The sequence below is a fragment of the Magallana gigas genome, chromosome 6 (assembly GCF_963853765.1).
Source record: "Magallana gigas chromosome 6, xbMagGiga1.1, whole genome shotgun sequence".
Lineage (NCBI taxonomy): Eukaryota > Metazoa > Mollusca > Bivalvia > Ostreida > Ostreidae > Magallana > Magallana gigas.
The window spans coordinates 21,980,182-22,003,248 of record NC_088858.1 but is presented as its reverse complement, the minus strand read 5'-3'; the positions used below and the strand labels follow the sequence as shown (position 1 = coordinate 22,003,248).

Genomic DNA, 23,067 nt, shown 5'->3' with positions numbered 1-23,067 from the left:
GATGAATTTCATGTTATATTAGAATGCAAGGGATTCAGTAAATTACGAAGTCAGTTTTTAGATACATATTTTTGTTCTTCTCCTAACACTAAAAAGTTCTATGAAATCATGTCTTCAGTCGATTATATCACATTAAGAAAATTGTGTTTCTTTATTTCAGAAATTAATCATACTGTTCGTTCACCCCACTTACTTTCATGAACTTTACAACTATATTGTATATATGTAAATATGTTTGTTCTTCTTATGTACCTCTTGTACCATTATATGGTGTTGAGTGAAATAAACTGAAACTGAACTGAAAAAAGTGCATTGGATTAAACAAAGACAATTGTTAAACCTAAATTTTGTAAAAGGTTGATGACTCTATTAAACAATTAGTACACCGATTTTTGAAATATTCACTAAATGAGTCAAATTGCATGTGTGACACTGCAATATAATGATATCTAAATTTCATATACAGATCTAGAGATCTTATACAAATGATTTTGAACTTTTGGTGTCTTCAGAAATCAAATGAGCAAAAGAAAAGAAGGTACAATGGAAAATTAAATGTGTCGAGTTTGCTGCAATTAGCATTTAATTAAGCAATTCCCTGTAACAAAAATTAGTTATTAAAACAAGCTGAAAAATGGCAGCAATGGGACTCTAGATTTAGGTGCTGATTTTTTATAATAGATAAATATGAACACATCAAGATTGCAGCAATTATTGATTTTATAGTACTGGTACTTGCTAAATTTGCATACTATAAGAAAACCAGCATTTGTGTTGCAAGGTACGTATGTTCGAGTTTATAATTGAACAATATTTGATTTCCAACGACTTTTGAGTTTAATTCTTCTTCAGGTGTAGCATATAGAAACACGTGTGTAGCGCTACCGGTTCGAAATGAATGGGATTTGTAATATCAAACTTTCTCCTTGAAGAAAAAAGCTTACTGTTGTGCATGAACGATTGTGTAGATTATTAATCAGGATGGATAGCTGTAGAGTGCATAAAAAAAGATCAATAGAAGTAACTGAGAGTTATCTTTCTTGAATAAGCTATTAATCTATTCGTCTCAATAACTAAACATAACCCATGTCGAGTTGAGTCTGATTCTGATTATGCAAGTTTTAATGTAATATGACCAATGGTGACTTATATATCGAATGGCTTCAAGACTCTTATCCAATGTGGCCCTAAACTGCATCTGTACAGGTATAGTCGAGAACAATCTACACATCTGATTATATCAGTTCGGTATCCTATACATAGTCACATTGAACTTGAATGTTAAATATATAAGGATCATGCAGTAGTTACATTGTAGCTTAAATTCTGATCTGCTTTAAAGGAAAGAAAATTTGTTCAAATGACTTACTACATCTTCAAATAGGTCAAAATAAGCAGAAAATTGCATGATTTTGACAAATAGAGTGATACATAAATGTACATATGTCAAAAAGGTTAAATTTCTATCAAAGCTGCATGATGATGCACCATCTATCTAATTTTGATAAAGATTGGACCAACGATATCGAAGATTTAGAAATAACATGTCCTCATATCGATGGAAATTCTTAGGGAATCTTTAAAGATGAAAATTTGAAAAATAGATGAACAGAAATAAAATTATCGGGCAATAGAATATTAGATGTACCATCGGCTACTTCCGTTATAGAAACTGGGTTCCCAGCTGATAAAAAGTTTAAAAACCGTCTTTATGACATGTCCGTTACCGACGATAACAAATTGTGGATGGGAGGATACAGCACAGAACTGAAGTTAATTGATCTCCTGGGACATCTCCACCACACCGTCAGCATTTCTTGTATAGGTATGTACTTACGTATGTACAACCCACAAGTAGTGTACAGTGATATTAAAGCCGTGAGAATGCTATCTGACACCAACACTGTGGTGACGATGTTCACTACCGGGGACTGGCAGCCATGTGTCGTTACAAACACCGCTTCCGGTGATCTACTGGTCCGTCTCCGTAAAGACAATCAGAACTCCTACACGGGGGAGGACATTAAAGCTTTGTCAGTCGCCATTGATTTTAATGGTCATGATTTCATAACAGATCGTCCCAGAAACAAGATTCACATGAGACGGGTGATTCCTGAGCTTCATCATTCCTGAGGGAGGGATAAAAGAACCACACTCCGTGTGTATAATTGGTTTCGTCGAGGTGATGATGGGAGAGTGCATGACCGGATTTGTTAAAAGAATCGAATACTTAAGAATTCATCAGTTTATTTATCAATTGTTTTTAAGGTATTTGGACATTAATTAACGAAAAAAACATAAACTACGATATATTAAAGCCTGTGATTTGTAACAAACAATGTTAAACCTGAATTGTTTAAAAGGTTGATAACTCTGTAAAAAATTGCTACACTGATTTTCTTAATATCTGCCTAATGAATTAAATCCCATGTATGACACAGCAACAGACACCTGGATTTATCCTTCTCACTATTTATATAGTGCCTTTTAAGAATGAGAGTACCAGCGCAACGGATGTTGACATCGGAGAAGTGTTAATATTGAGCCGGGCAGTAAAGTTATGGCTAAGACGATTGGCTAAATTAATTGCTGAAATAATGTTTATTTCAAAGTTATTACTGTTTAAATTCAATCTTGGATTGAAGAAGTACAGCAGAAAGTAAAGAAATAAGAATGGTTGAGATAAGGAGCGGTATTCTCTTTTGGGAAGTGGACAGGCATAGCCTACATCCATTTCTCTTCGAAAACCCTCATATTCTGATTTAGGCTATGCCTGTCCACTTCTCAAAAGAGAATAAGGGGACGGGTGTCATTTTTGAGACTTGGATTTATTTGCTGCGGATCGCTGTAAGTTGTAAACAAGCTGCATTTTAAACTATAAACGCCGTAAGATCCTATATATTTCTAGTGATATTTGTTAGTGCTTGGAATGAACTTTCAAATGTGACAAAGGATATGTCTCTAAGTAAAATAGCAAACTAGCTAGGTGTGTTTAGGTTAACATTGAGTTTTTCTACACATAGTTAATGAAATTGAAAAAGTAAATAATAATATCTTCAATTGTAATCTTTTCAAATGAACTTTGCATATGCAGAATGTTGGCTGGTGCTTGGAAAAAAATTATCTAGCAAGTTTACGAAATTTATCGTTAAATTAATTAATTAATTGAATTAAACAAAAATTGTTGTCGACCTGTCAGATAAAAATTTGACAATGGCTCATCTATTTTATAGTATCCTGACTTCTTAGAATTATGCACAGGCAGCTGACGTTATGTATTTTTTCTCATACTAATAGAGAGAGAGAGAGAGAGAGAGAGAGAGAGAGAGAGAGAAAGAGAGAGTGATATATCCTCTTACATGGTAGAGGGTATATATTTTTCATTATGAGAAAAACGTACAACGTCAGAATCTATGTCGATCAGCCTGAAAAGTAATGTTAACGGCTAGTATTTGATGGACATATAGAATTTATGATAAGTTTATATTATTAAGGGACACCCATTTTATCCCAATAAAGGGTACAGTGGAGGTTGATGTTAGTTTTCGAAAATAGAGAATTTAATTTGTATTCTGTTCCAGTTCACTCAAGAACAAATGCCATATTTTCTTTATGCTACAAAAAGTTCTGACAGTAAAGACTAGTAAATAATCTGCCCTTGGTGACCTTTAAATTCAGTCCCAAAAGGGAATGAAAATCAATTTTATTCCAACAATGTCCAAACAAATCATTCTAGCCCTTTTCAATTCAAGCTGATAAAAAATGACCCGGAATATATAATTCATGACGTTTGGTCTCAATTTCAACGTTGAAAAATGATCCCCGGGTCAATTTTCAATTCGAGTCAATCTTCTTCGTTACCCCAGAGATATATATGTTTGAATACTAATGTTAACATTGCCGCCTATAGGAAATGCGTAAGTGGACTTTTTCCTAACGGACGTTATATATTGAAACGTATACCCCTACCCAGTAATACACAAATTAATTACACATCGCCGCCATCTTGAATTAAGAGCTGTCACAGTGTCCTGACTTTACGATTAACACTCTCAGTATCAAAATTATTTTTCGATCTTCTCCGCTTTGTGGTCGAAGCTCAACATCTTAGTTTACGATTCTTTCTATGTTTGTAATGTTGCTTCTTATCATAACAAAAAGTCAATATTTGTTTAACCTTTATTGCTATATCACTGACAGTAATCTCCCCTTTGTTGGAAAAATCACCACAATAACAACTTATCAAATTATATAATTAGTATGAATGATAATAATATTCAAATTAAAACCATTAGAAATATATTATATTAACAAATATGCAACATTTATACTATCTGAGATTCTGGTTGATGCAAATTCAAAATGCAGTCTCAATGAGAAATGAGAAAATGACCCAAAATAATGATATCGAAAATTCAAATGCCGAGAATATGTCAAAATGTGTTTTGACTTTAGGTACACAAGATCATTTCTTATATTTGCTATCGAGTGAGCTCGGGAAAAGGGGGAATCAAACCAAACTCAAATGAGTCGAGTTAGCTTCATCTAGCATCAACAAGAAACAATTTCCTGAAACAAAGTAAATTATTGTGACAAGCAACAACTGTTAGGGGACTTTCAAAATGTTTCTGAATGGCATCAAGGGGAGACAATCAATGACACACATAGGCAAGCCCTGAAACAATTCTTTCAAGACATGAATAACAATACCCCTTCTTAATATCGTTGCAAAATGTACACATTACACACATATATAATCACATTCAACTGTTCTAGTAATACTTATATACAAGTAAGGATATATACAAACAAACAGTTATTAATGATATGGTAAAGATATTTTACACAAATATAAGACTAAAAACGGGCAAATTGGATGTTGTGCAACGTATGAAATGTATTTATGACAGTGACCTTAGAGTTTACACTCAATTTATTTTAGGCATTACTTCTTGATTTCAAACAAGAATCAAATGAATGCCTTACTTAAAATATGTAACAAATCGTGTTTAGGAATGGACTACACAGAAATTAGCACCAACTAATCAACACACAGAGGCAATCAATCGTACTTTCCTACTTTTGCTTACTAAAATACTGCAGAAAAATATCTTTACTTTAGTATGCTCTTAATATAAAGTATGTATTGCCTTGCACTTCCAATACTCTTTCTATCAAAATCTGAATAATGTGGCGAAGTTTTCAGAGAAAAAAAATGGACAACGTGCAATGTTTGAGTAAAGAACCATTATTTTCCGGCCTTACACATTCCAAAGTCATCTGAAATTTAAAAGATTGTTTTCATCCCATGTTCTAACATGTTGAAGAAACATATATTAAACTATAAAAAAAAAAATCAGCATAAATCACAAATCATGCTAAAAAAGTGACGTCAAAATCACTTTTACTTCTGTTGGTCCCTTTGAAAATAGATGGTAAGTAGTTAGCTGGGCAATAAGAATGCACAGGAACAATGCATGATTATTCATTTTCGTTGTCTGGATCTTTCAGTAACTCTAGGACACAACATGCACTTCTTCAATTTTTTTTTATCCAAGAGACTGCCTTCGAGCAAATGCTTTTTTCTGTAATGGCAGCAATTTTTGAGTTAGTTTAAGGAACATTAACACTGATAAACAACCGACTACTGATCTGATAAATGTATTAGTATTTCCAAAAGGTACTTGCAAACCATATGACGATACCATTACTGCCATGGATTTGAAAAGTTAAATTAAAAGAAGCAAAAGTATATATGGCTACAGTTAAACTCAAAGTAAGGTCAGATTACTTAAATATTTTGCTATCAAGTTATATTTGTAGTTCCAAATTGCTAGTATATTTTTAAGACGTCTACATTAGAGATGAAAATAAGAATCTGGTAATTTTTTTCATTTGGCGACGACGGCACCAAAGCTAAAAACAAACCATATTCTAAAAAGAAAATCAATGAAAACAAGCAAAAATCTGTAGGATTATGTACTAAAAATCATCACTTAGAAGGCATTTTTTCTCATATAATTAAGTCAACATAATATTTTCAAACTGAAGTAAATAAGGTTTATCTAATTTATCAAAGTATTGAAGACCGCTCCAACATACGAAGTGGTATTTAATACTAGGGTATTATTTTTTCTCTTTAAAAAAAAATACAGAATGAGGATGCATTGACTATGTGTTTCCAACATAGACATTTACTAATCAATTTGTTTCATAAAATAACGTTCAGTTCAAAGTATCGGTCTGTAGCTGTGAATCGGTATTCATACTTTACAATGAGAGCAACATGGTTTTTGTATCAGCTTATCACAGTCACTTTCCTATCACTTACGCTAACAAACACAGCGATAAAATAAAGAGTACCATAATATAAGTTCCCAAACGGGTGTGAACCCAACTAATCAAGAAATACTGTGGATTCACAATACCCTTTTACTTCCGCAGTTAAAGGAAATGATAAAATGGCGAAAGATGGCTCGTGTTTCTTTGTGGGTATTTTGTACACAAATCATGTGAGGTACGTGCAACACCATGAAATTTGTGTCATCCAAAACGGAACATAAGATTTAAACCAAATCCGGAGCTTTTTCCGGTCAATAATTGGAAGCCAATTTAGTCAATCACACAGTTAGTCACCTTAGAAATCACAATCTGTTCAAACGGCTACTTTTCGGATCTCCAAACGTTTACGACTCTGCAAATGAGCAAATAAGTACTATATGAGAAAGTAAATGAGATACTGAAAATTACTCCATCTTTACTCTGAAAAGTAAAATAGTTTAAAAGTACTTTTTATGAAACTTAAATGGATAGAAACCAATAAAAACACATGAGCAAGAAAAAGAGTTGTTAAAAATACACAACGTACAATACTCATTATTGGTTAATCACAAAGCTTGTTTTAAAGATAAAAGTCCAGCTTATATTCAGCAGTTAAGTCTGGTTTACGTCCCTAAAATGCACGAAGTAGCATATGGGTTACAACGACAGACACAAAACAGGTGTGCAAAGCATAACAGCCGGGAGAAAAGTTCTTGGAAAAGGGGAAGCCATTTTGAGTGCTGTGTGATGGGATGTCGGATTGTGCTAGAACAAGTTCCATGCAAGATCACTGTCCACCCAGGTTTAAACTCGGTAACTTTGGTATAATGGATCGGGTCTGTCAGAAACAAAAGGATAATTAACAATACATATTGTTAGTAAAAGAACAGTTAGTATTTTGAAGAAGATGGACGAAGAAGATAGCATGATGTTATGTTTAATAATTTACCATCACTATATATATATATATATATATATATATATATATATATATATATATATATATATATATATATATATATATATATATATATATATATATATATTGTTTGTAGTGATATGTACATATGTACATTGAAAAACATTATTCATCCGTCCATCTCCAACCGCAATGTTAGTAAGATAGAAATTGGTTAATCATTCCATATAAAGTTTTCTTAATGAACAATAAAAAAAAGTTTGCATTCTGACTTATAATTATATTTCAAAATACACAGTTCATGCATAATGAAACATGCAAGTTACTATTCGTGATAGATAAATATTGCACAAAAATAACAAGACCAAGCAAACGTGACCTCGGTAGTAAATAAATACTTTACAATATATTTACCGGTATATAGACAATCAATTCAAAGAAAACAGTCGAGTGTCAACTTGATTTGAAACTGGTACCCAGTGTAATTCTACCCATCTTCAATGAGAATTCAATGAGAACACATTGCAGAAGAAGCAATAGAAGCAATAGAAGTGAACTGCCACAAATAAAAAACTGAAAGGGGAATAGAATTCCATGCAAATTGTATGTAACTTTACTGCTGAATATCACGGCCAATTAAGAAAATTGCGATTTTGAAAATATATGGTTCCTCCTGCATATTTACTACTTAAAATTCAAACTTTATTAAGTTTATGTAGATACCAATATTAATAGATAGAATTATCTCAAATCTATTGATTTAATACTTTTTATCGATGATGAGGAATGATTTTAATTTTCCTCACATTAACTTATATGCTCGTACATGTATTCTTCAACTTTCTTTTTTTTAAATACTTGTGTACATGTTGCAACGTATAATTATAATTCAATTGTGCAAACGTAAAGGAATTTATGATTATTTCTTACTGCAAACTTGTATTCATTCAGAAGACAAAATTAGTTTATTTTCTTTGACATTTCCAAAAGATTTTACATTCGATCTTTCTGAACTTATACGCATCTTTTTTTTAAGATTTGTAGAAAAAAAATGTGTAACAGTTTTTAACCTAATCCAAATGTTAAAGCTTATAAGCTTTGATGTGTTTCTTTGTCTTTATTCAGAGTTCTTCTCATGGAGTTTAATAGAGTCTAAGAATGGGCATTACAATCTAGCAATCATTACTACAAACCGAGTTTTACAATGACAATTCTTTTCTTGCCATGCTTAAAAGCTTGTAAATTCTGATTTGAATTTTTAACATTATCTGAATAACGACATTTTAGATAACGAAACTCCAGAAAAGAGAAAAAATAACACCTTGTTCAAAATGAAATGTTTAGAACTTGGAACATTCAGTACAAATAGAGATTAACCTAAATCTCTTACAGTAAGTTCGATAAATACCATTTACAAACTGTCCAATTCTGAATACAAACGACAGCAATGACTTAAAATGTCAGAAAGACAAAGAGAACAAGATGTATACATTTGATAAACTATTAAGTCCAGAATGCATTTCACACGAAAATAGATAAATAGTAAGGAGTAAAAAAAAACTTGTATACAATAAGGATTAAAATATGGCAAGATTTAATAAAAAGTGTATCTTATTTTCTTCTGAAAGCTATGAGTGTAGTTTTTGACAACATTGGGTATATGCTTTTAAAAAAAAGAGAGACTGTTGGCTATTGGCACATCTAGAACTTAAATAATAACCGACCTTCATACGAACAAGCTGCAGAAAAAAATAAATCAGACACATTTAACCCAAATTACAATAAAGTTAATATCTATGCATCTAGAATCTACACACTGCTTTCTATTTCCTAAATACATCTGTCACTATAGCATTGGAAAACAAAATACTACTAATTAACGGGGAAACACAAGTGTTACTCATTTTCAGCATAGACAAAAACCTACTGAATTATTTGTAAATTTTCATATATATATATATATATATATATATATATATATATATATATATATATATATATATATATATATATATATATATATTTTACACTGACGCTCTGAAATATATTGTGTTATTTTTATATGACATTATTTCAACTGAGAAAATTATCCAAAATTAAACAGTTTTTTTTTAAGAATTAATGATCGTATATTTACAATTCATGTACATGTTACAAGGGGTCAGACATTTTTGCATTTGGCATCATATAGTCAATTGCGCTATAAATCTATGCACAAGTTATGTGCTTCTGATAAATGAACGAGCAATCAAAAAACTTAATTAGTAAAAATGAAATAAGAAAATGAATCAATAAAAATAAATACGTTCTTCGGGAAAGAGTTGTTCATGTTTAGAAAAGCAATGTAATACAGAATGCATATGGAGAAAAGAGCCATGTTAAACTTTATACTTTTTTATTTATTATGTCTAATGAAACATACTAGTATAACACGTGTTTGCTACTTTCGCTCATAGTTCCAATCTTTCAAGTACATTTATGAAATATATAATTATTCTGATTTTTATTACTAAAAACTTCATACATAAAACTGATGATTGGTGATGTTGCAGGTTATCGATAGAGATAATTTTTAAAAAATACAAGTATATAGGAAAAAAACAACAGAGGCAGTATTCATGTATGCAACAAATAAACAATGAAATTCATTTAAAATGAGTAAGCCAAAATCGAAATCAACAAAAATGAAATTAAAGACATAAAAATAAATGCATAGTATCGCACAATTTTATATCATTTCCAAACTATTATCTAATTGAATTGATTTAAAGGGACTGGTGACGAGCTGAGGTGAACATTTTCAAATATTATATTTCTTTTTTTACTCATGTCCCTACACTCTAATGTATTTTTGATGACCTGTCAAAATTTCAATATCAGTTGTCAAGTTACTACCAAGAAATGAGTTCATGTTTTCTTTTTGTAAACAAGGCCCATGCCATATGCTTTTGTTTAACTATTTCAACACACATGTACTTTAAAAATGTCTGTTTCAAGCAGATTTTTATCCACACTGCGAGCTTCTCAAGAACACAAATAACAGATACTAGTTTGTCAAATCTAATTTTGTTTTAAACCTGGTACATGTAGTTTTTTTTTATCAGCATTCAATAGGTGAACAAAAACCAAGGCCTGGGCTTATATATATATATATATATATATATATATATATATATATATATATATATATATATATATATATATATATATATAGTAAGCTCTCTATCACGCCTTTACTTGACACTGAAATTTTGGTTGATCACTTTGCATGCCTTATTAAAGCTAAAATTTAATTTAAAAATTTTCATATCAAATGGTGGATATGTCCCTTTAAAGAATAAATAAACATTTCTCTGAACAAAAAAGTACAAAAATGTTAAAAAATAAAACATAATCCGTAATAATACTTTTATAAGAAATCGTAAAAATACAACATATGTGTTACAACAAAAGGCAACCAATTAAAAAACAACACTGGGTAATTTCTTTGTCCAAATGTTAAATTGTTATCACAAAGACAATTTATTTCAATAAAATGTTAAATATGCATTTATCCTCTCTGAAAAAAAAACCTTAATTCATACATACAGGTAACACTCGATAGCTCGAAGTCCCTGGGACCAAGGAAAAACTTCGAGGTTTCAAGAGTTCGAGTGTTCAAGAGTTCGGAATTTTCCGGGTTGACCGACGGGTTTTAAAATTATTTTTACCGGATGTTATGATTAAGCCATTTATTTAGTGCTAACCTTACGCACGTGCTTATACAACGTTTTCTTTCCAGTAAAATATACAGAATTTGATGTTAATAAAACTCAATACAAACAACTATCGAATAAATTCATAATAATTTTTAATTTTATGCATTATATCAAGACCAGATTGCTCAGCACTACTGGACTGCATGCGAGACGATCGATATGTCATAAATGTGATAACTGAGTATCACCCATTGTTCCCACGGGTCCTTCGCAAGCTGCAAGAACTTTTTCGGCAATAATCATTATAATGACAATGATGCTGATAAGCATAATTTTTACAGTTTTATAATTCTAAAATTTGACCATTGCTAAATATTATCGTTTCGTCTCAAATAATTTTTCATTTTCATTACGTCTCCCAATTATCGTAAAACGGTTGGTATTAATGGTTCAGGTATCGGTATGGTCAATCATTAAACAATTACCACCTTGCATGACGAGTGTCGCCTGAATAAACAACCTGTGACACGGGTCCCGCATCTAACGCCTGGAGCCATTTAAATGACCAGGTAGGTGTTAATTAGGTATAGCGCTTCGAGATACACAGCGACTTCGAGGTATCGAGAGTAAAATACTATAGATTATGAACAACGGGACTGCAGTTTGACTTCGAGGAATCAAGGGTTTCGAGAGATCAAGAGTTCGAGAAATCAAGAGTAAATTTGCTTAGTTATATAGGGGAAAAAATCGGGACCCTAGGCTCACTTCGAGCGATCAAGAACTTCGAGCGATCGAAGTTCGAGCCATCGAGAGTTACCTGTATCTCTTTTTGTATATTTTCGTTATGTCGTAATATCCGATATTTATGATTGATGGTTCACTTAAATTTAGAATTCGTGTTACATTTTCTTGTAGCGAAAGTTATAAACGTCTCATATGTCCGTTTTTGCACCCAAATGCTATCAACCTTATTTTAATCATATGCGATGCAGTTACATTTTATAATAGCTCTTAATTTTATAAGCATATCTGGGTGAAAAGACGAATGCTCAAAATCAAAATTTCTTGAAAGATATGTAACTACAATTGATTAAAATTCCTTAAAAAGAGAGTAGATCTATTTTCATGAATAATAAACTTGTATGGTTTAATATTATGCCTCGTTTTACTTTGAAACATGTGTGAATAATGCTAAGACGTAAATATAATTGCATTGTAGATTCGCTTTTTGTGTTGCTTATAAAATCATCAAAACTCTTTCCACCACTATAGAGTGTTACGTTGTTACTCCTATAGGCCAAGTCCGCTCAAAATAAGAACTAAACAACAAATACAATGCATATTTACCCACAACATGACATTTTTTATGTCTTCAAATTAAAATGCTGTTATGCCTGTCGCATTCAAATTAAACACAATACTGAACAACGAATTTTGCCACATTGGCAAGAAATTAAGGCACATCTGTACCACAGCGCTACAGACGATTCAGCAGGCACAGGGTAGGACAAAGAAACACTGATTCACGAGTGTTTGAATGCCGAAAAGTTGCTTGCTATGGCAGGCAATAGTCTTACTTTTTTCCGTGTGCCACTGAGGAATTCCTTATATTGGTCAGATCGTAGATAGCGACTGTAACTATCACTTTTCATTAATTTAAATATATGGTCCTGAAAAAGGATAGAAGAATTCATTTACAAATCATATATCTTAGCATTTAAAAACGAAAATATTTTTAAAAAGACTTCTATAAGAAATTGTGTGTATTAAGATATAATTGTACAATCAAAATGTACTATTTCTAAGAGATAGAAATATTTGTTTCAGCATTTTTACAATTATTTGTTCTCAAACTTGGTTTATTTTTCTTAGAAGATCAATAAAGAAATAGCATCACGTGTAAAAATAAAAACATTTTGCAAGGCATGTTTCTCCTTTAATGTCATTAAAGAAATGGCAAATAATGGTCCTTAAACTCAATTAAGAAGTTAATTCACAAATAAAAGCTGCCAGTTCTACCTGAGCTTCGTCAAAAACGTATCTCGTTGGGTTAACTTCCATTCGGTTCCTGACAAGTTCTGTGATAGTTCCGTCAACGTTAACCGGATTATGCGCACCAGGTGCCAGAAATTCCCTAAAATTACCCACACTCATTACAGTCTAATCACACTTCCTGGTCAATTATGTAAATGTAATTATCTGATAATGCGTTATGCTCTCCACCATGTGAGTACAGCATTGGTGTAATTGCTACACTGGACATTTATTTTGGTGTATAACGCAAACGTAATGTTACTTCTCTAATTTTCTTCGTAGTTTTATACCATTTCTGTGATAATACATTGATAGTTGTGGCAAACAGCTGCTTTTATGTTTTTTCTCTTACTTTCTTTCACCATTTTGACTAAATTTTTTTCGAAGAAACGAAACAATTAATGTTGCCCTTACTAACCAACTCTTTTTATGATTTTCTCACATTAAATGCAGGCGTTTCCTACTAAACCTCGTAAGTTATGCTTTAAAATGTATTGACAAAGAATCAAGAATGAGTCTTTATGTCACAATCAACAAATCTTTTGAGAACAAGTTAGAATATTCTTCAACTGAATGGTAGCTACCACTATTAACAATATGCAGCACAAAAAAATAAGACCTGTGTTTACGATGATTTTCGAAGCAATTAACGTCGAAGCAATTAACGTACATAATATTTGAGGAAAAAATAAGATAGAAAGAATTTACTAAACAAATGAAATGACTGTTTTTAACCATTGATATTTAGATGACATCTCTTAAGCTCGATAACTTTTAAATATTCTCAATTAATTGGGTCATATCTATTTATTGAAAAATGTTTAGTCTATTGCTGTGTTTAATGCTTTCAATTCACAGAAAGATTCAACAATCCGATGCACCAGTCAAATTTTTAAACAGATACAACTTTTTATAGTTTTTTTAAAATTACAATTCTGTTGGACAAATATGCTGAAGCTTTGAAAAATGCATAGATAAAATAGTGAAATTTCATTTCAATTCATACATAACGTTGGAGAAACATATTAAACATCTTTACAATGACTTTAAGGATACTTTTAAACTCAGGGGACTAAGGATCCATGAACATTAAAAAATATGAATTAAAAAAGAAAAAAGACCTTTCTACTAAGAGCACTTTTTGCCATGAAATACAAAAATGAATAAGGTACAAATAAGAACAAATATCAAACATTTTACTTACGTAAATATTTCATGTACTTTACGGTGAACTTCTCTTATAGGTAACCCTTTCAATTCTTTACAAGCCAACCAAAATCTACATAAAACAATAAATTATTTCATATCTAATATAATATCCAGTATTAACATCTGTAATTGTTGTAAAAAACTGTAAAACAAATTCTCACATTTACGACAGTATGCCACAGATTGCAAAAAATATCTAAAAATCTTTACAGCATTCTTTAATGAAGATATTACATGTAACTACTTTAAAAGTTTTACAATGTACTACATTCTTTTGATTGCCTTAATCCATAAAACTGTATTAACTTACTTAAGATTTTCTCCACTAAATTCCTTGTCTAAAAATTTACTAAACTGATCCTTCCCAGCCGGATCTTGGAGTAACTCCTCTATATTAAATGCCCAACGCTTCACCCTTCGCTGTGGTATATCTCGTGGATTTCTAAATATTTTACATTGAAAATCATGTATAGGATCATATTACATTGCCATTCTTTTTCATACAACCATAATTACATGTACATGTAAATTAATCATAAAATCATATTCATGAACCTTATATACAATATTCTTTCCAGAATTTTTTTCTTCTTTCAAATTTATCAAACAGAAACACATTTTACTGCATTCAATGGTTGCAAATTGCAGTAAAGATAACATAATTGTAAGAATGCATTAGAAATGATATCAGCTAGTCTATTTTGTAATTGATTTACAGTGTGGAGGCTCACTTACAGAGTTTTCTCCTGTTCCCAGAAGTCTGTGCTATCAGATATCCAGGGATTGGAGGGGTCTGGAGCGGTTATAAAAGCGTCATACTCCGCATATTGCTCATAATACGCTAGATAACTGTTGAGAGCAAATTACAGGTATCATACATAATTTACTTTTATGATGACATACCTATCTGATCTTATTTCTGCAATATAGCTTAACGTTAAATATGAGTTAGATTTGCAAATGATAAAGCAAAACTAATTAGAAGACACAAAAATCTTTGTAGATCATTTTTATTTGCCATTTTAATAGATGAACTTTTTAGACACATTTTCTTTATCACAGGAAATGGTCGTCTTATGGAACAACAAAATGTATTTCAAATGAAATGAATACAAAATGAAGAGACAATTTGTATTGAAATATGTCCGTTTCAAGATAATTTATGAATACATGTATATCTGTAAACTCCAAGAATTAAAACCTATGAATTAATACCCAACTTAAATACATGAATTTCAGAACTGATTTACATTGACAAATTTTGAAGTCCTTTTGGGAAGAAAATACTTTCCCTACTTGTCTGAGCACTTTATATGATCAAGTACATGCATTAAGTAATACAAGTCTGAAGGCTAATGATCAATAAAAAAAATGCAAGAGAAAAGCATATAATAATTTTTGAAATTCGCCAGTCTTTTCCAAATTTAAACTCGGTAAACCATCCAGTGGCAATAAATTTGATGTGTCCATATCACTTTACTGACAAGTATCATTGACAGCATGAAACACATTGACAACCTTGTATCAATGTTTCCACAACAATTAAATCTAGACCCAATAATTTTCTGTGGTTTAGGATATGGAAAAAAAAATTGTCCAAAAAGCTAATTCATAAATTGTTTGATCCATCATCATTTCAAAAAAACAAAAACTTAAAAATAAAAATTTCAAAACCATTGCAAATAGAGAAGACTGCAAAATCTGAATGCACTATACAAATCTTTTCAACTGACCAAATCAATTCACACTTGATAACTTTGATTGATTGAAACAAAAAAGTCTGCATTTTGACAAGATAAGTGATAAAGGTGTATAGGTCTAACTAAAACTACTACTTGCAATTTTTTTTTACTACAGAACTCTATTGATTTGTTATATGTGGTGTTTGCACCTTTTACTAAGCTGAAAAATTGATACTGATCTCGCTTATGGAACATACCATATATCCGGTAATTTTCACGATGATTTAATTTTCACTTTTTTCGCAACCCCTTTTAAATCGCAAATATTGGAATACGCAGAAATTATATCCTGTATCATTTTCTATAAGAAAACTTTTTATATCACAAAAAATGACTGCCGCAAATTAAAATTGTTACAGATTTTCCCAATTTTCGCATATTTTGTGACACGCCAAAAAAAACCCCGGATATACAGTAGTCAAGTGGTTTCTCATTTTAATGTAAATGAACTTGTGAAAGCCAATTTAATTCCTTCTACAATGTATATAACAACATAAGACAATCACAATACAATGTATTCAATTCTTTATATACTATTTACTTAAATCAGCTTTACTTCAATCAGCTTAATGCAATACCATACCTTTCTGAGACCTTGGATATTTTAACTCTTCTTTTTTCTAGTTTCTTTCTTAATAAACTTATCTGAAAGTTCAAAAAAATTAAATACTTAATGTGCATTTAGTGTCAATCAAATATATCTCTTTGTGATACATGTATATGAAAAAACTTTGATTTTTTATACATATAAATCTTTTATATTCATAACAATCACTTCAAAAATAAAAGTAAATTAATGCACTTTATTTATCACTTTTAAGATATATTTATTTAGCTTATGAATCAACATAACTTTTTCTCCTTTCATTTCAATGCAATTTCAATTCAATTTACATGATTCATAATCAGTACAATCAATTCAAAATTGGCTCAAAACCATATCTACTTTTATTGTATTTGAAGACAAAAATAAAATTTTATTCTCCTTTCAATAAATGGTACTGTTTTTACTGAAATGAACTCACATCATGTCGTATATTGTCACACGGATTAAATAAATCAGACTCAGATATGCTAGGACTGAGTCTGCCCCCTGGAACAGCGTAATTTGGCTGAAAAAAAAGACATTCACATTTATCTATCAATTTACATAGAACGTACACTGTGATACTGTGATATCAATATAATTCCTGTTGGCCATATTTTCAGAAAACTTTGCGAGTAACCCTCAACCATGAACTTTAAATCCTCAAGGAATTATAAAATTATATCAATATATTTATTATTCATACAAATGAACTTATGATATTATCTCCACAAACTTGTAAAAAAAAACCCAAAGGCAATCCTAGAAAATTGGCCATCCTTGAATCTAAATGGTTCCACAGTAATACATTTCATATAAAAGCTGTTTGAGATTAAATCGTTAGTATCATACTTCAAACCTTTCAAAATTAAAAAAATTCAGAATAAGAAGGTTTTATTCAATTTACCTTTAAACATGCATATAGACTTGCAGCATAAAAAACTATAATGGTCGAAACAAGAAAATTGTAGACAGAGGAGAATTTTGAACAATATTCATTAACCAATTCCACTGGGAAAAAATGAAAGGATCGAAACATAAAGCTCTCATTTTTTGAAAGAAAAAGTGCGTGACAAATTAAACAAGAATGCTCAAGCTTTATCTCAAATTCAACATTCCAGAAAACAGCAAGAGAATTAAGATTGGCAAAATAATTAATCAACAAAAAAAAAGTGATCATGAAAATTACAAATCAACATCAAGTAAAATAATAAAGAAAAAAAAGTCCTTTCAAAATAAAATATATGAGGAAAAAGAGTTTCAAAATGTCAGATATTATTGAAATAACAGCAACATTTAAGATTTTCTCAGCAAAAAATATTTCTAAGTTTGCATTTCAACATGTTTTGATGATCTGTGCTAATATGCTGTCTTGTACATATATTTTGAATACATGTTCTTGCATCTAGCAAAATTTTGACTACATGTTCTTAAGTTCCTAAATAATAAATACCGTCATTTAAGAAATACTGTAGCAATTAAGAAAAATCAAAAAAATCAAATTGAATTTTTTTTTAACAATTTCCTCTAAAAGTGTGTTAATCTTAAAATAGTACACCTAAATATGGCACCTTTCCATGAAAAAAAGTTACAGAACTTTGCGCTTTGTAAGAGTGACCATTATGACATGTAGAAATGCTACAAATAAATGTTTATCTATACCAGAACTACTGAAGTAGTCATGCCTCAGTCTGCAGTCAGGACAGCTCGGCCGAACCATGCACTTACCATGCTACTTACGCGAGTCATCTTGGGGTGTCGATTCATTCGACACGCCTTCTTAATGTCTACCTCTGTGGTATTAACACATCCTGGCTAAAAACACAAAAAGAGGCGTAAATTTTTTTTTTATCAAATAATATCAACAAAACGCAATCATCCATTTCATTTATTTTACTAAAGCCTTGATTATACACACATTATTGCATTAGCTAGTAAATTATATGCATTTATTACACCCTCTATTAATTAACAACACCAATGGGATGTTAAAATTAAATAATAAGGTTAAAAGAAATCTGTTTGACAAAATAGAGATTTTATAAATTATAATTGTACACCCTTGAGATCATATAATCTAATTTGTTTTTTACAATTTCTATTCTTATCATGAAACTGCTTTGGTGCATTGTGCTCTTTAGTCTAAAAGCATTTTCAATTTTTTTGGAGGGGGTGGGTCTTGATTTATTGTATAAAAACCATTTCTATGTAAATTCCTGTAATGAATATACCAGCTGTATAGACCTACCACAGGCCTGTGGACATCCCAAAAAGCCCGCTCCTGGCTGTCCAACACTTTCCTTTCTAGCTTGTCTCGCTTTTTATCCACCCTGTGTGAACAAAAAAAAAATCATATTCTTTAGAAACACATACTTAATTTTTTTTGGGGTTGATCTAAAATGGTTGCGTGAAGAGTAATTCAATTTCATTGTTGAAAAAAATGGCCATATTAATCAAACATGTTTAAATAGACCATAAAATGATTTCATTCGAAATTAATTGTTGATTGTTGATAGTTGATTAATAATTGGATAAATGAACCACTATGCCGGTATCTAGCTCATAAGGACTTAATACTTTATAATCCATTTTCTGACTTCAAAATCATAGTTATAAACAGAAATTTCACAATAAACTGTATGCTAGTAACAATACAATTACCTTGGTGAGGTTATAAAAGAGAAGTATGATTGTCACAAAAATGTTTTTGAGCAAATCTTAGGGTATTTACATGTACGTACCATGTTTCTTCACAAGAAGAATGCGTTTTCGAAGTAGTTTTCCATAGCATAATGTGTATAATTATAGAATGAATTTGCTTGTTTATTTTTTTTTTCATGCAAAAATTCTAAAGAAATCAGTTGTACTAGTAATATTTGATAGACAATGTTGAGAAAGACAATTCAGCAGAAAACTGGATGATTGCAATGAACAATATATTGCAAGGTTTCTAAAAGAAAATCTTTTTTTTTTTGCAAACTGTGAAAGATTGTATACTCAGACAGTACAAATAATTTAAGTAAAAATGTCAACAAGATTTGTGAACTTCTATACCTTTGAAAAAATATAGTTTAAGGATAAGAGAGAGATCAATGCACTCTCAAAAAGCAGGCAGTAAAATAGTTTGTCTTATATCTGTAAGAATAAATCAGCACTTGGTCATTTATTTGTCTGCTGTAAATCAAACAAGATTACATTCTCCAACATGTAGTCCTATGTAAAAATAAAGATCATTTGATGAAAGGCATCCCCTTTTGCAACCCCATGATATGACAATACTATTGGGGCCCAAAGGTAATCATTCTAGGCTATTTACAACCCCTTCATATATCAGGTATCACACTTAATATTTATGGTTTAATTATTGGTTTAAAGCCCTCTTGTTTTGTTTTTCCAATAATTAAAAACAGGTCTTAGTTCTTTCATTTTTAGTTTTATTATGCATGATAAGCACTCCCAGCAAGAACTGTAAGCTAATTACAAGCTGTAGAAGGAACACAAATAGAAGTCGTGACTCAATTAAAGTCAACAAGTATACATAATATGACTAGTGAATCAAACAACATTTATGGCACTAATTTTCAAACTAATATTATTTATAAAGCAACAATGCTTCAAATAAAATATTCATAAATCCTATTCTTGGTTGCATTGTTCCCAGAAGAGTGCAAATTTGTTAAAATATACATTTGTTAACCTGTTTACTAAGTCTTCAACAGTCAAACTAATCAACTATACTGAACCATGACAGAAAGAACAGAAGACACATTCACAATTGTGCAAGACCAATTTGGCTCCATCAACCATAGACATCGGCTATCAAAATCTAAGCGTAGAGTACAAAAGACTCTCTGACCAATTGCCACCTTCATTTACTAAAACACCCACGCAAGCTTTGAGATTGCTTACTTAGCCTGTGCCTCTGCTTGCATATATATGAACTCCCATTTTCTAGAGAACATCTTCTGAAGTCTTGCCAAGTTCTCGGCCTCATAGTCTGCAAGTTCCAGTCTCTGTTTGTTTTGCATTGTTCTCTTGCATAAGTATACGGCTGCAAAAGAATCAAAAGTTAATGGAGCAGCTATTCCAACATGTCTGTCACAATTCCCAAGCATTGATTTACTTACAAAGTACATAGGCAATCAACCTAAATTTTTATTTTTCAGTCTGTACAGCTTACAGCCCTACATAGTTTCCCACATAACCAAATCACACTCAGAAGTTTATGATGGACAGAGAGGATTTAAGTGATGTTATAAAAACTTGGCATATTTCTTAAATTCATTCAAACTATTTCAATCAATGATTTACTAATATTTATATTGAAAAAGATATGTCAGCAGCTTTCAATGTCAATTTTCATTATTTATGTTTTATTGAAAAAGTAGAAATGCTTTTTCATCAAAATGTTAAGGAGAAAACTCATATATGAAATATAATGGCAGCAGCAACACTGACTATTACGACGTTATAGTCAATAGAAAAAGGTTCTCTACTTAAACATATTATATTCATAAAAACTATAATGGAAATACCCTTTATCTGACCAAAAAAACAAAACATCCTAGGCTATTCGTATGATGAAAAGAGACACAAACCATAATCTGTGTTCTCTGGTTCTCCACACCTCGATGGCCAAAAACATGGCGTCTGCAATATATAATGAAACATCATCATTCCCTTGTTTAAGGTGGCTCGATGGCAGCAGCCACTTTTAAAGCATTTTAATCTTTTTAAAAGAAGAGCTCTGTAGAAAGATACACAGTATTACCAAGAAAATTAATTTTAAAGGGGCATGGTCACGATTTTGGTCAAATTTTATTTTTCTGTATTTATTATTTACAATGCTTTAGGAATGCATTTCTAATGATCAAATGAAATTTGGATGCCAGTCGAGGAGTTTTAAGCAAGGTACAGGGCTCACAATTCTTCGTCATGTAAACAATTAATTATATTAGGTTTGTGCCCTGTTTTTACATAGGTTGAATATACCAGTAAAAAAAAATTTCAAGCTGATTTGTCTATCTTTTTATTCATTTAAAGCATAAATAAACAGTTACTAACGATTAACACATTCATTTGAGGTCTAAAACTGGAATTTTCACTTCAACATTCAAAATGTAAACAAAAGCTTTGTTTACATAGCGAAGAACTGTAAGCTCTGTAACTCGCTTATAACTCAACAAATGACAATCAAATTTTGGTTGCCTATTAAAAATGCCTTAATGAAGCATTGTAAACATTAAAATCGAAAAAATAATTTTTCGCTAAAATTGTGACCATGCCCCTTTAAAGTGAAAATATTTGGATTTTTTCTTTCCTAGATTGTAGTTTATGGCCAAATTAACATATGTCGAAGTTTGAGACAATTCTGATGGTTAATTTGTTGACCACCCAGCCTTCTTAACCTAAGAAAATCTTAAAAACTCATGAAATCATCTCCAAAACACAAAAATACAACACTCTCCCCCTTCCGGTCCCCACATTTCATCCTTTAATGGGTGTAGAAGGTCTTAGTCTAGTGCAAGAAGCAAAAGTATTCAGTTGGAAAAAATGTACAATGTGATGAGTTATTCTGCATGGTTAGCATAACATTTGGCATTAATTTTTGCAATTTGAAATTCTGATGACTGTAATTTTGACAATTTCAAAATTTTCCACATGTAGGTAAATATTAGCTAGTTTTTGATTACTTTAATTTCTGTGATTTTTTTTCCCATTAACTACCAAATACGGCCAAAATGATCACTGATCCTTAATTCCTCCAAATCATGGGTAAAGATCTGATGGTCCATATAGGTTTAGGAGTTTAAATGAGATGGGGCTATCAAAATTATTCATAGAGGCAGAAGAGACTTAGGCTTTCGGTTGATCTTGATTAGTAACTATGGACGGACAGCCATTTCTCCAGTAGTCAGAGAGACAATGTGCATGTAACAAAACTATCAATGTCTAACATTTACATGACAGGCGAGTGTAAATCAAACCCATTACTTAGGCCTGCATGAGCATGCAGACTTCATGTCGAAAGCTTTCTCTCTATTTGGTGTAATAAGCAAATAATATCCCTTTAAAGTGGCAGAGCAGATAGCCAGAGCACATAATGAGCAGGCATTGTCTTCAAAATTTGGCAACCTAGTGTGTAAGTTCAGTGTTGCATTTGATATCATTAGAGCTTTTTTTTGCACTGTGAGAGAAAGGGTTGGATACAGTCAAAAAAGTGTAATAAACTAGAGCAGAGCTCGTGGCAAAGCCACGAGTAGGTCTTCCGTTGTTGCTGCGAGTTGAAAATATATGTGATGTGGTGTCAAACGATTATAATTACTAAACTTTCAGTTCTGCTTTTGTTATAAAAACGTGTTGTGATTGAAAGCCTGCATATAAAACGTGTATTGAAAAAGAAAATAAGAAAATATTTTAGGAAAACTATTTGTCGCACACAGTTTATGTAATCGTAACAAACATTATTTAAAAAATGAGATATTTAATGGCGAGTTAAATTTTCAGAGGGTAGCAAGCATTGTTGTAAACAGTATGTACTCATGGGTCATGTCAGGA

General features: G+C 31.1%; 1 protein-coding gene across 9 annotated transcripts in view; it reads right to left on the bottom strand.

Annotated features, from left to right (window-relative positions):
- Positions 1-4,165: 4,165 nt before the first annotated feature.
- LOC105318013 (regulator of G-protein signaling 7) overlaps positions 4,166-23,067 on the bottom strand; it is a 56,843-nt gene continuing 37,941 nt past the window's right edge. For 2 of the 9 annotated variants that reach the window (XM_034470117.2, XM_034470116.2), the window contains 12 exons: positions 21,108-21,159; positions 20,419-20,560; positions 18,758-18,839; positions 18,238-18,324; positions 16,949-17,035; positions 16,507-16,568; positions 14,917-15,030; positions 14,492-14,623; positions 14,177-14,251; positions 12,958-13,072; positions 12,516-12,608; positions 7,398-8,979 (listed from right to left, as the gene is read on the bottom strand). In XM_034470117.2, coding sequence (XP_034326008.2) covers positions 8,869-8,979; positions 12,516-12,608; positions 12,958-13,072; positions 14,177-14,251; positions 14,492-14,623; positions 14,917-15,030; positions 16,507-16,568; positions 16,949-17,035; positions 18,238-18,324; positions 18,758-18,839; positions 20,419-20,560; positions 21,108-21,159 — 1,152 coding nt within the window. In that variant the 3' untranslated portion in view covers positions 7,398-8,868. Of the gene's footprint in view, positions 7,160-7,397; positions 8,980-12,274; positions 12,609-12,957; positions 13,073-14,176; positions 14,252-14,491; positions 14,624-14,916; positions 15,031-16,506; positions 16,569-16,948; positions 17,036-18,237; positions 18,325-18,757; positions 18,840-20,418; positions 20,561-21,107; positions 21,160-23,067 lie in introns of those variants that run through there. The other 7 variants (XM_034470112.2, XM_034470113.2, XM_034470114.2 and 4 more) reach the window with 7 other exon arrangements.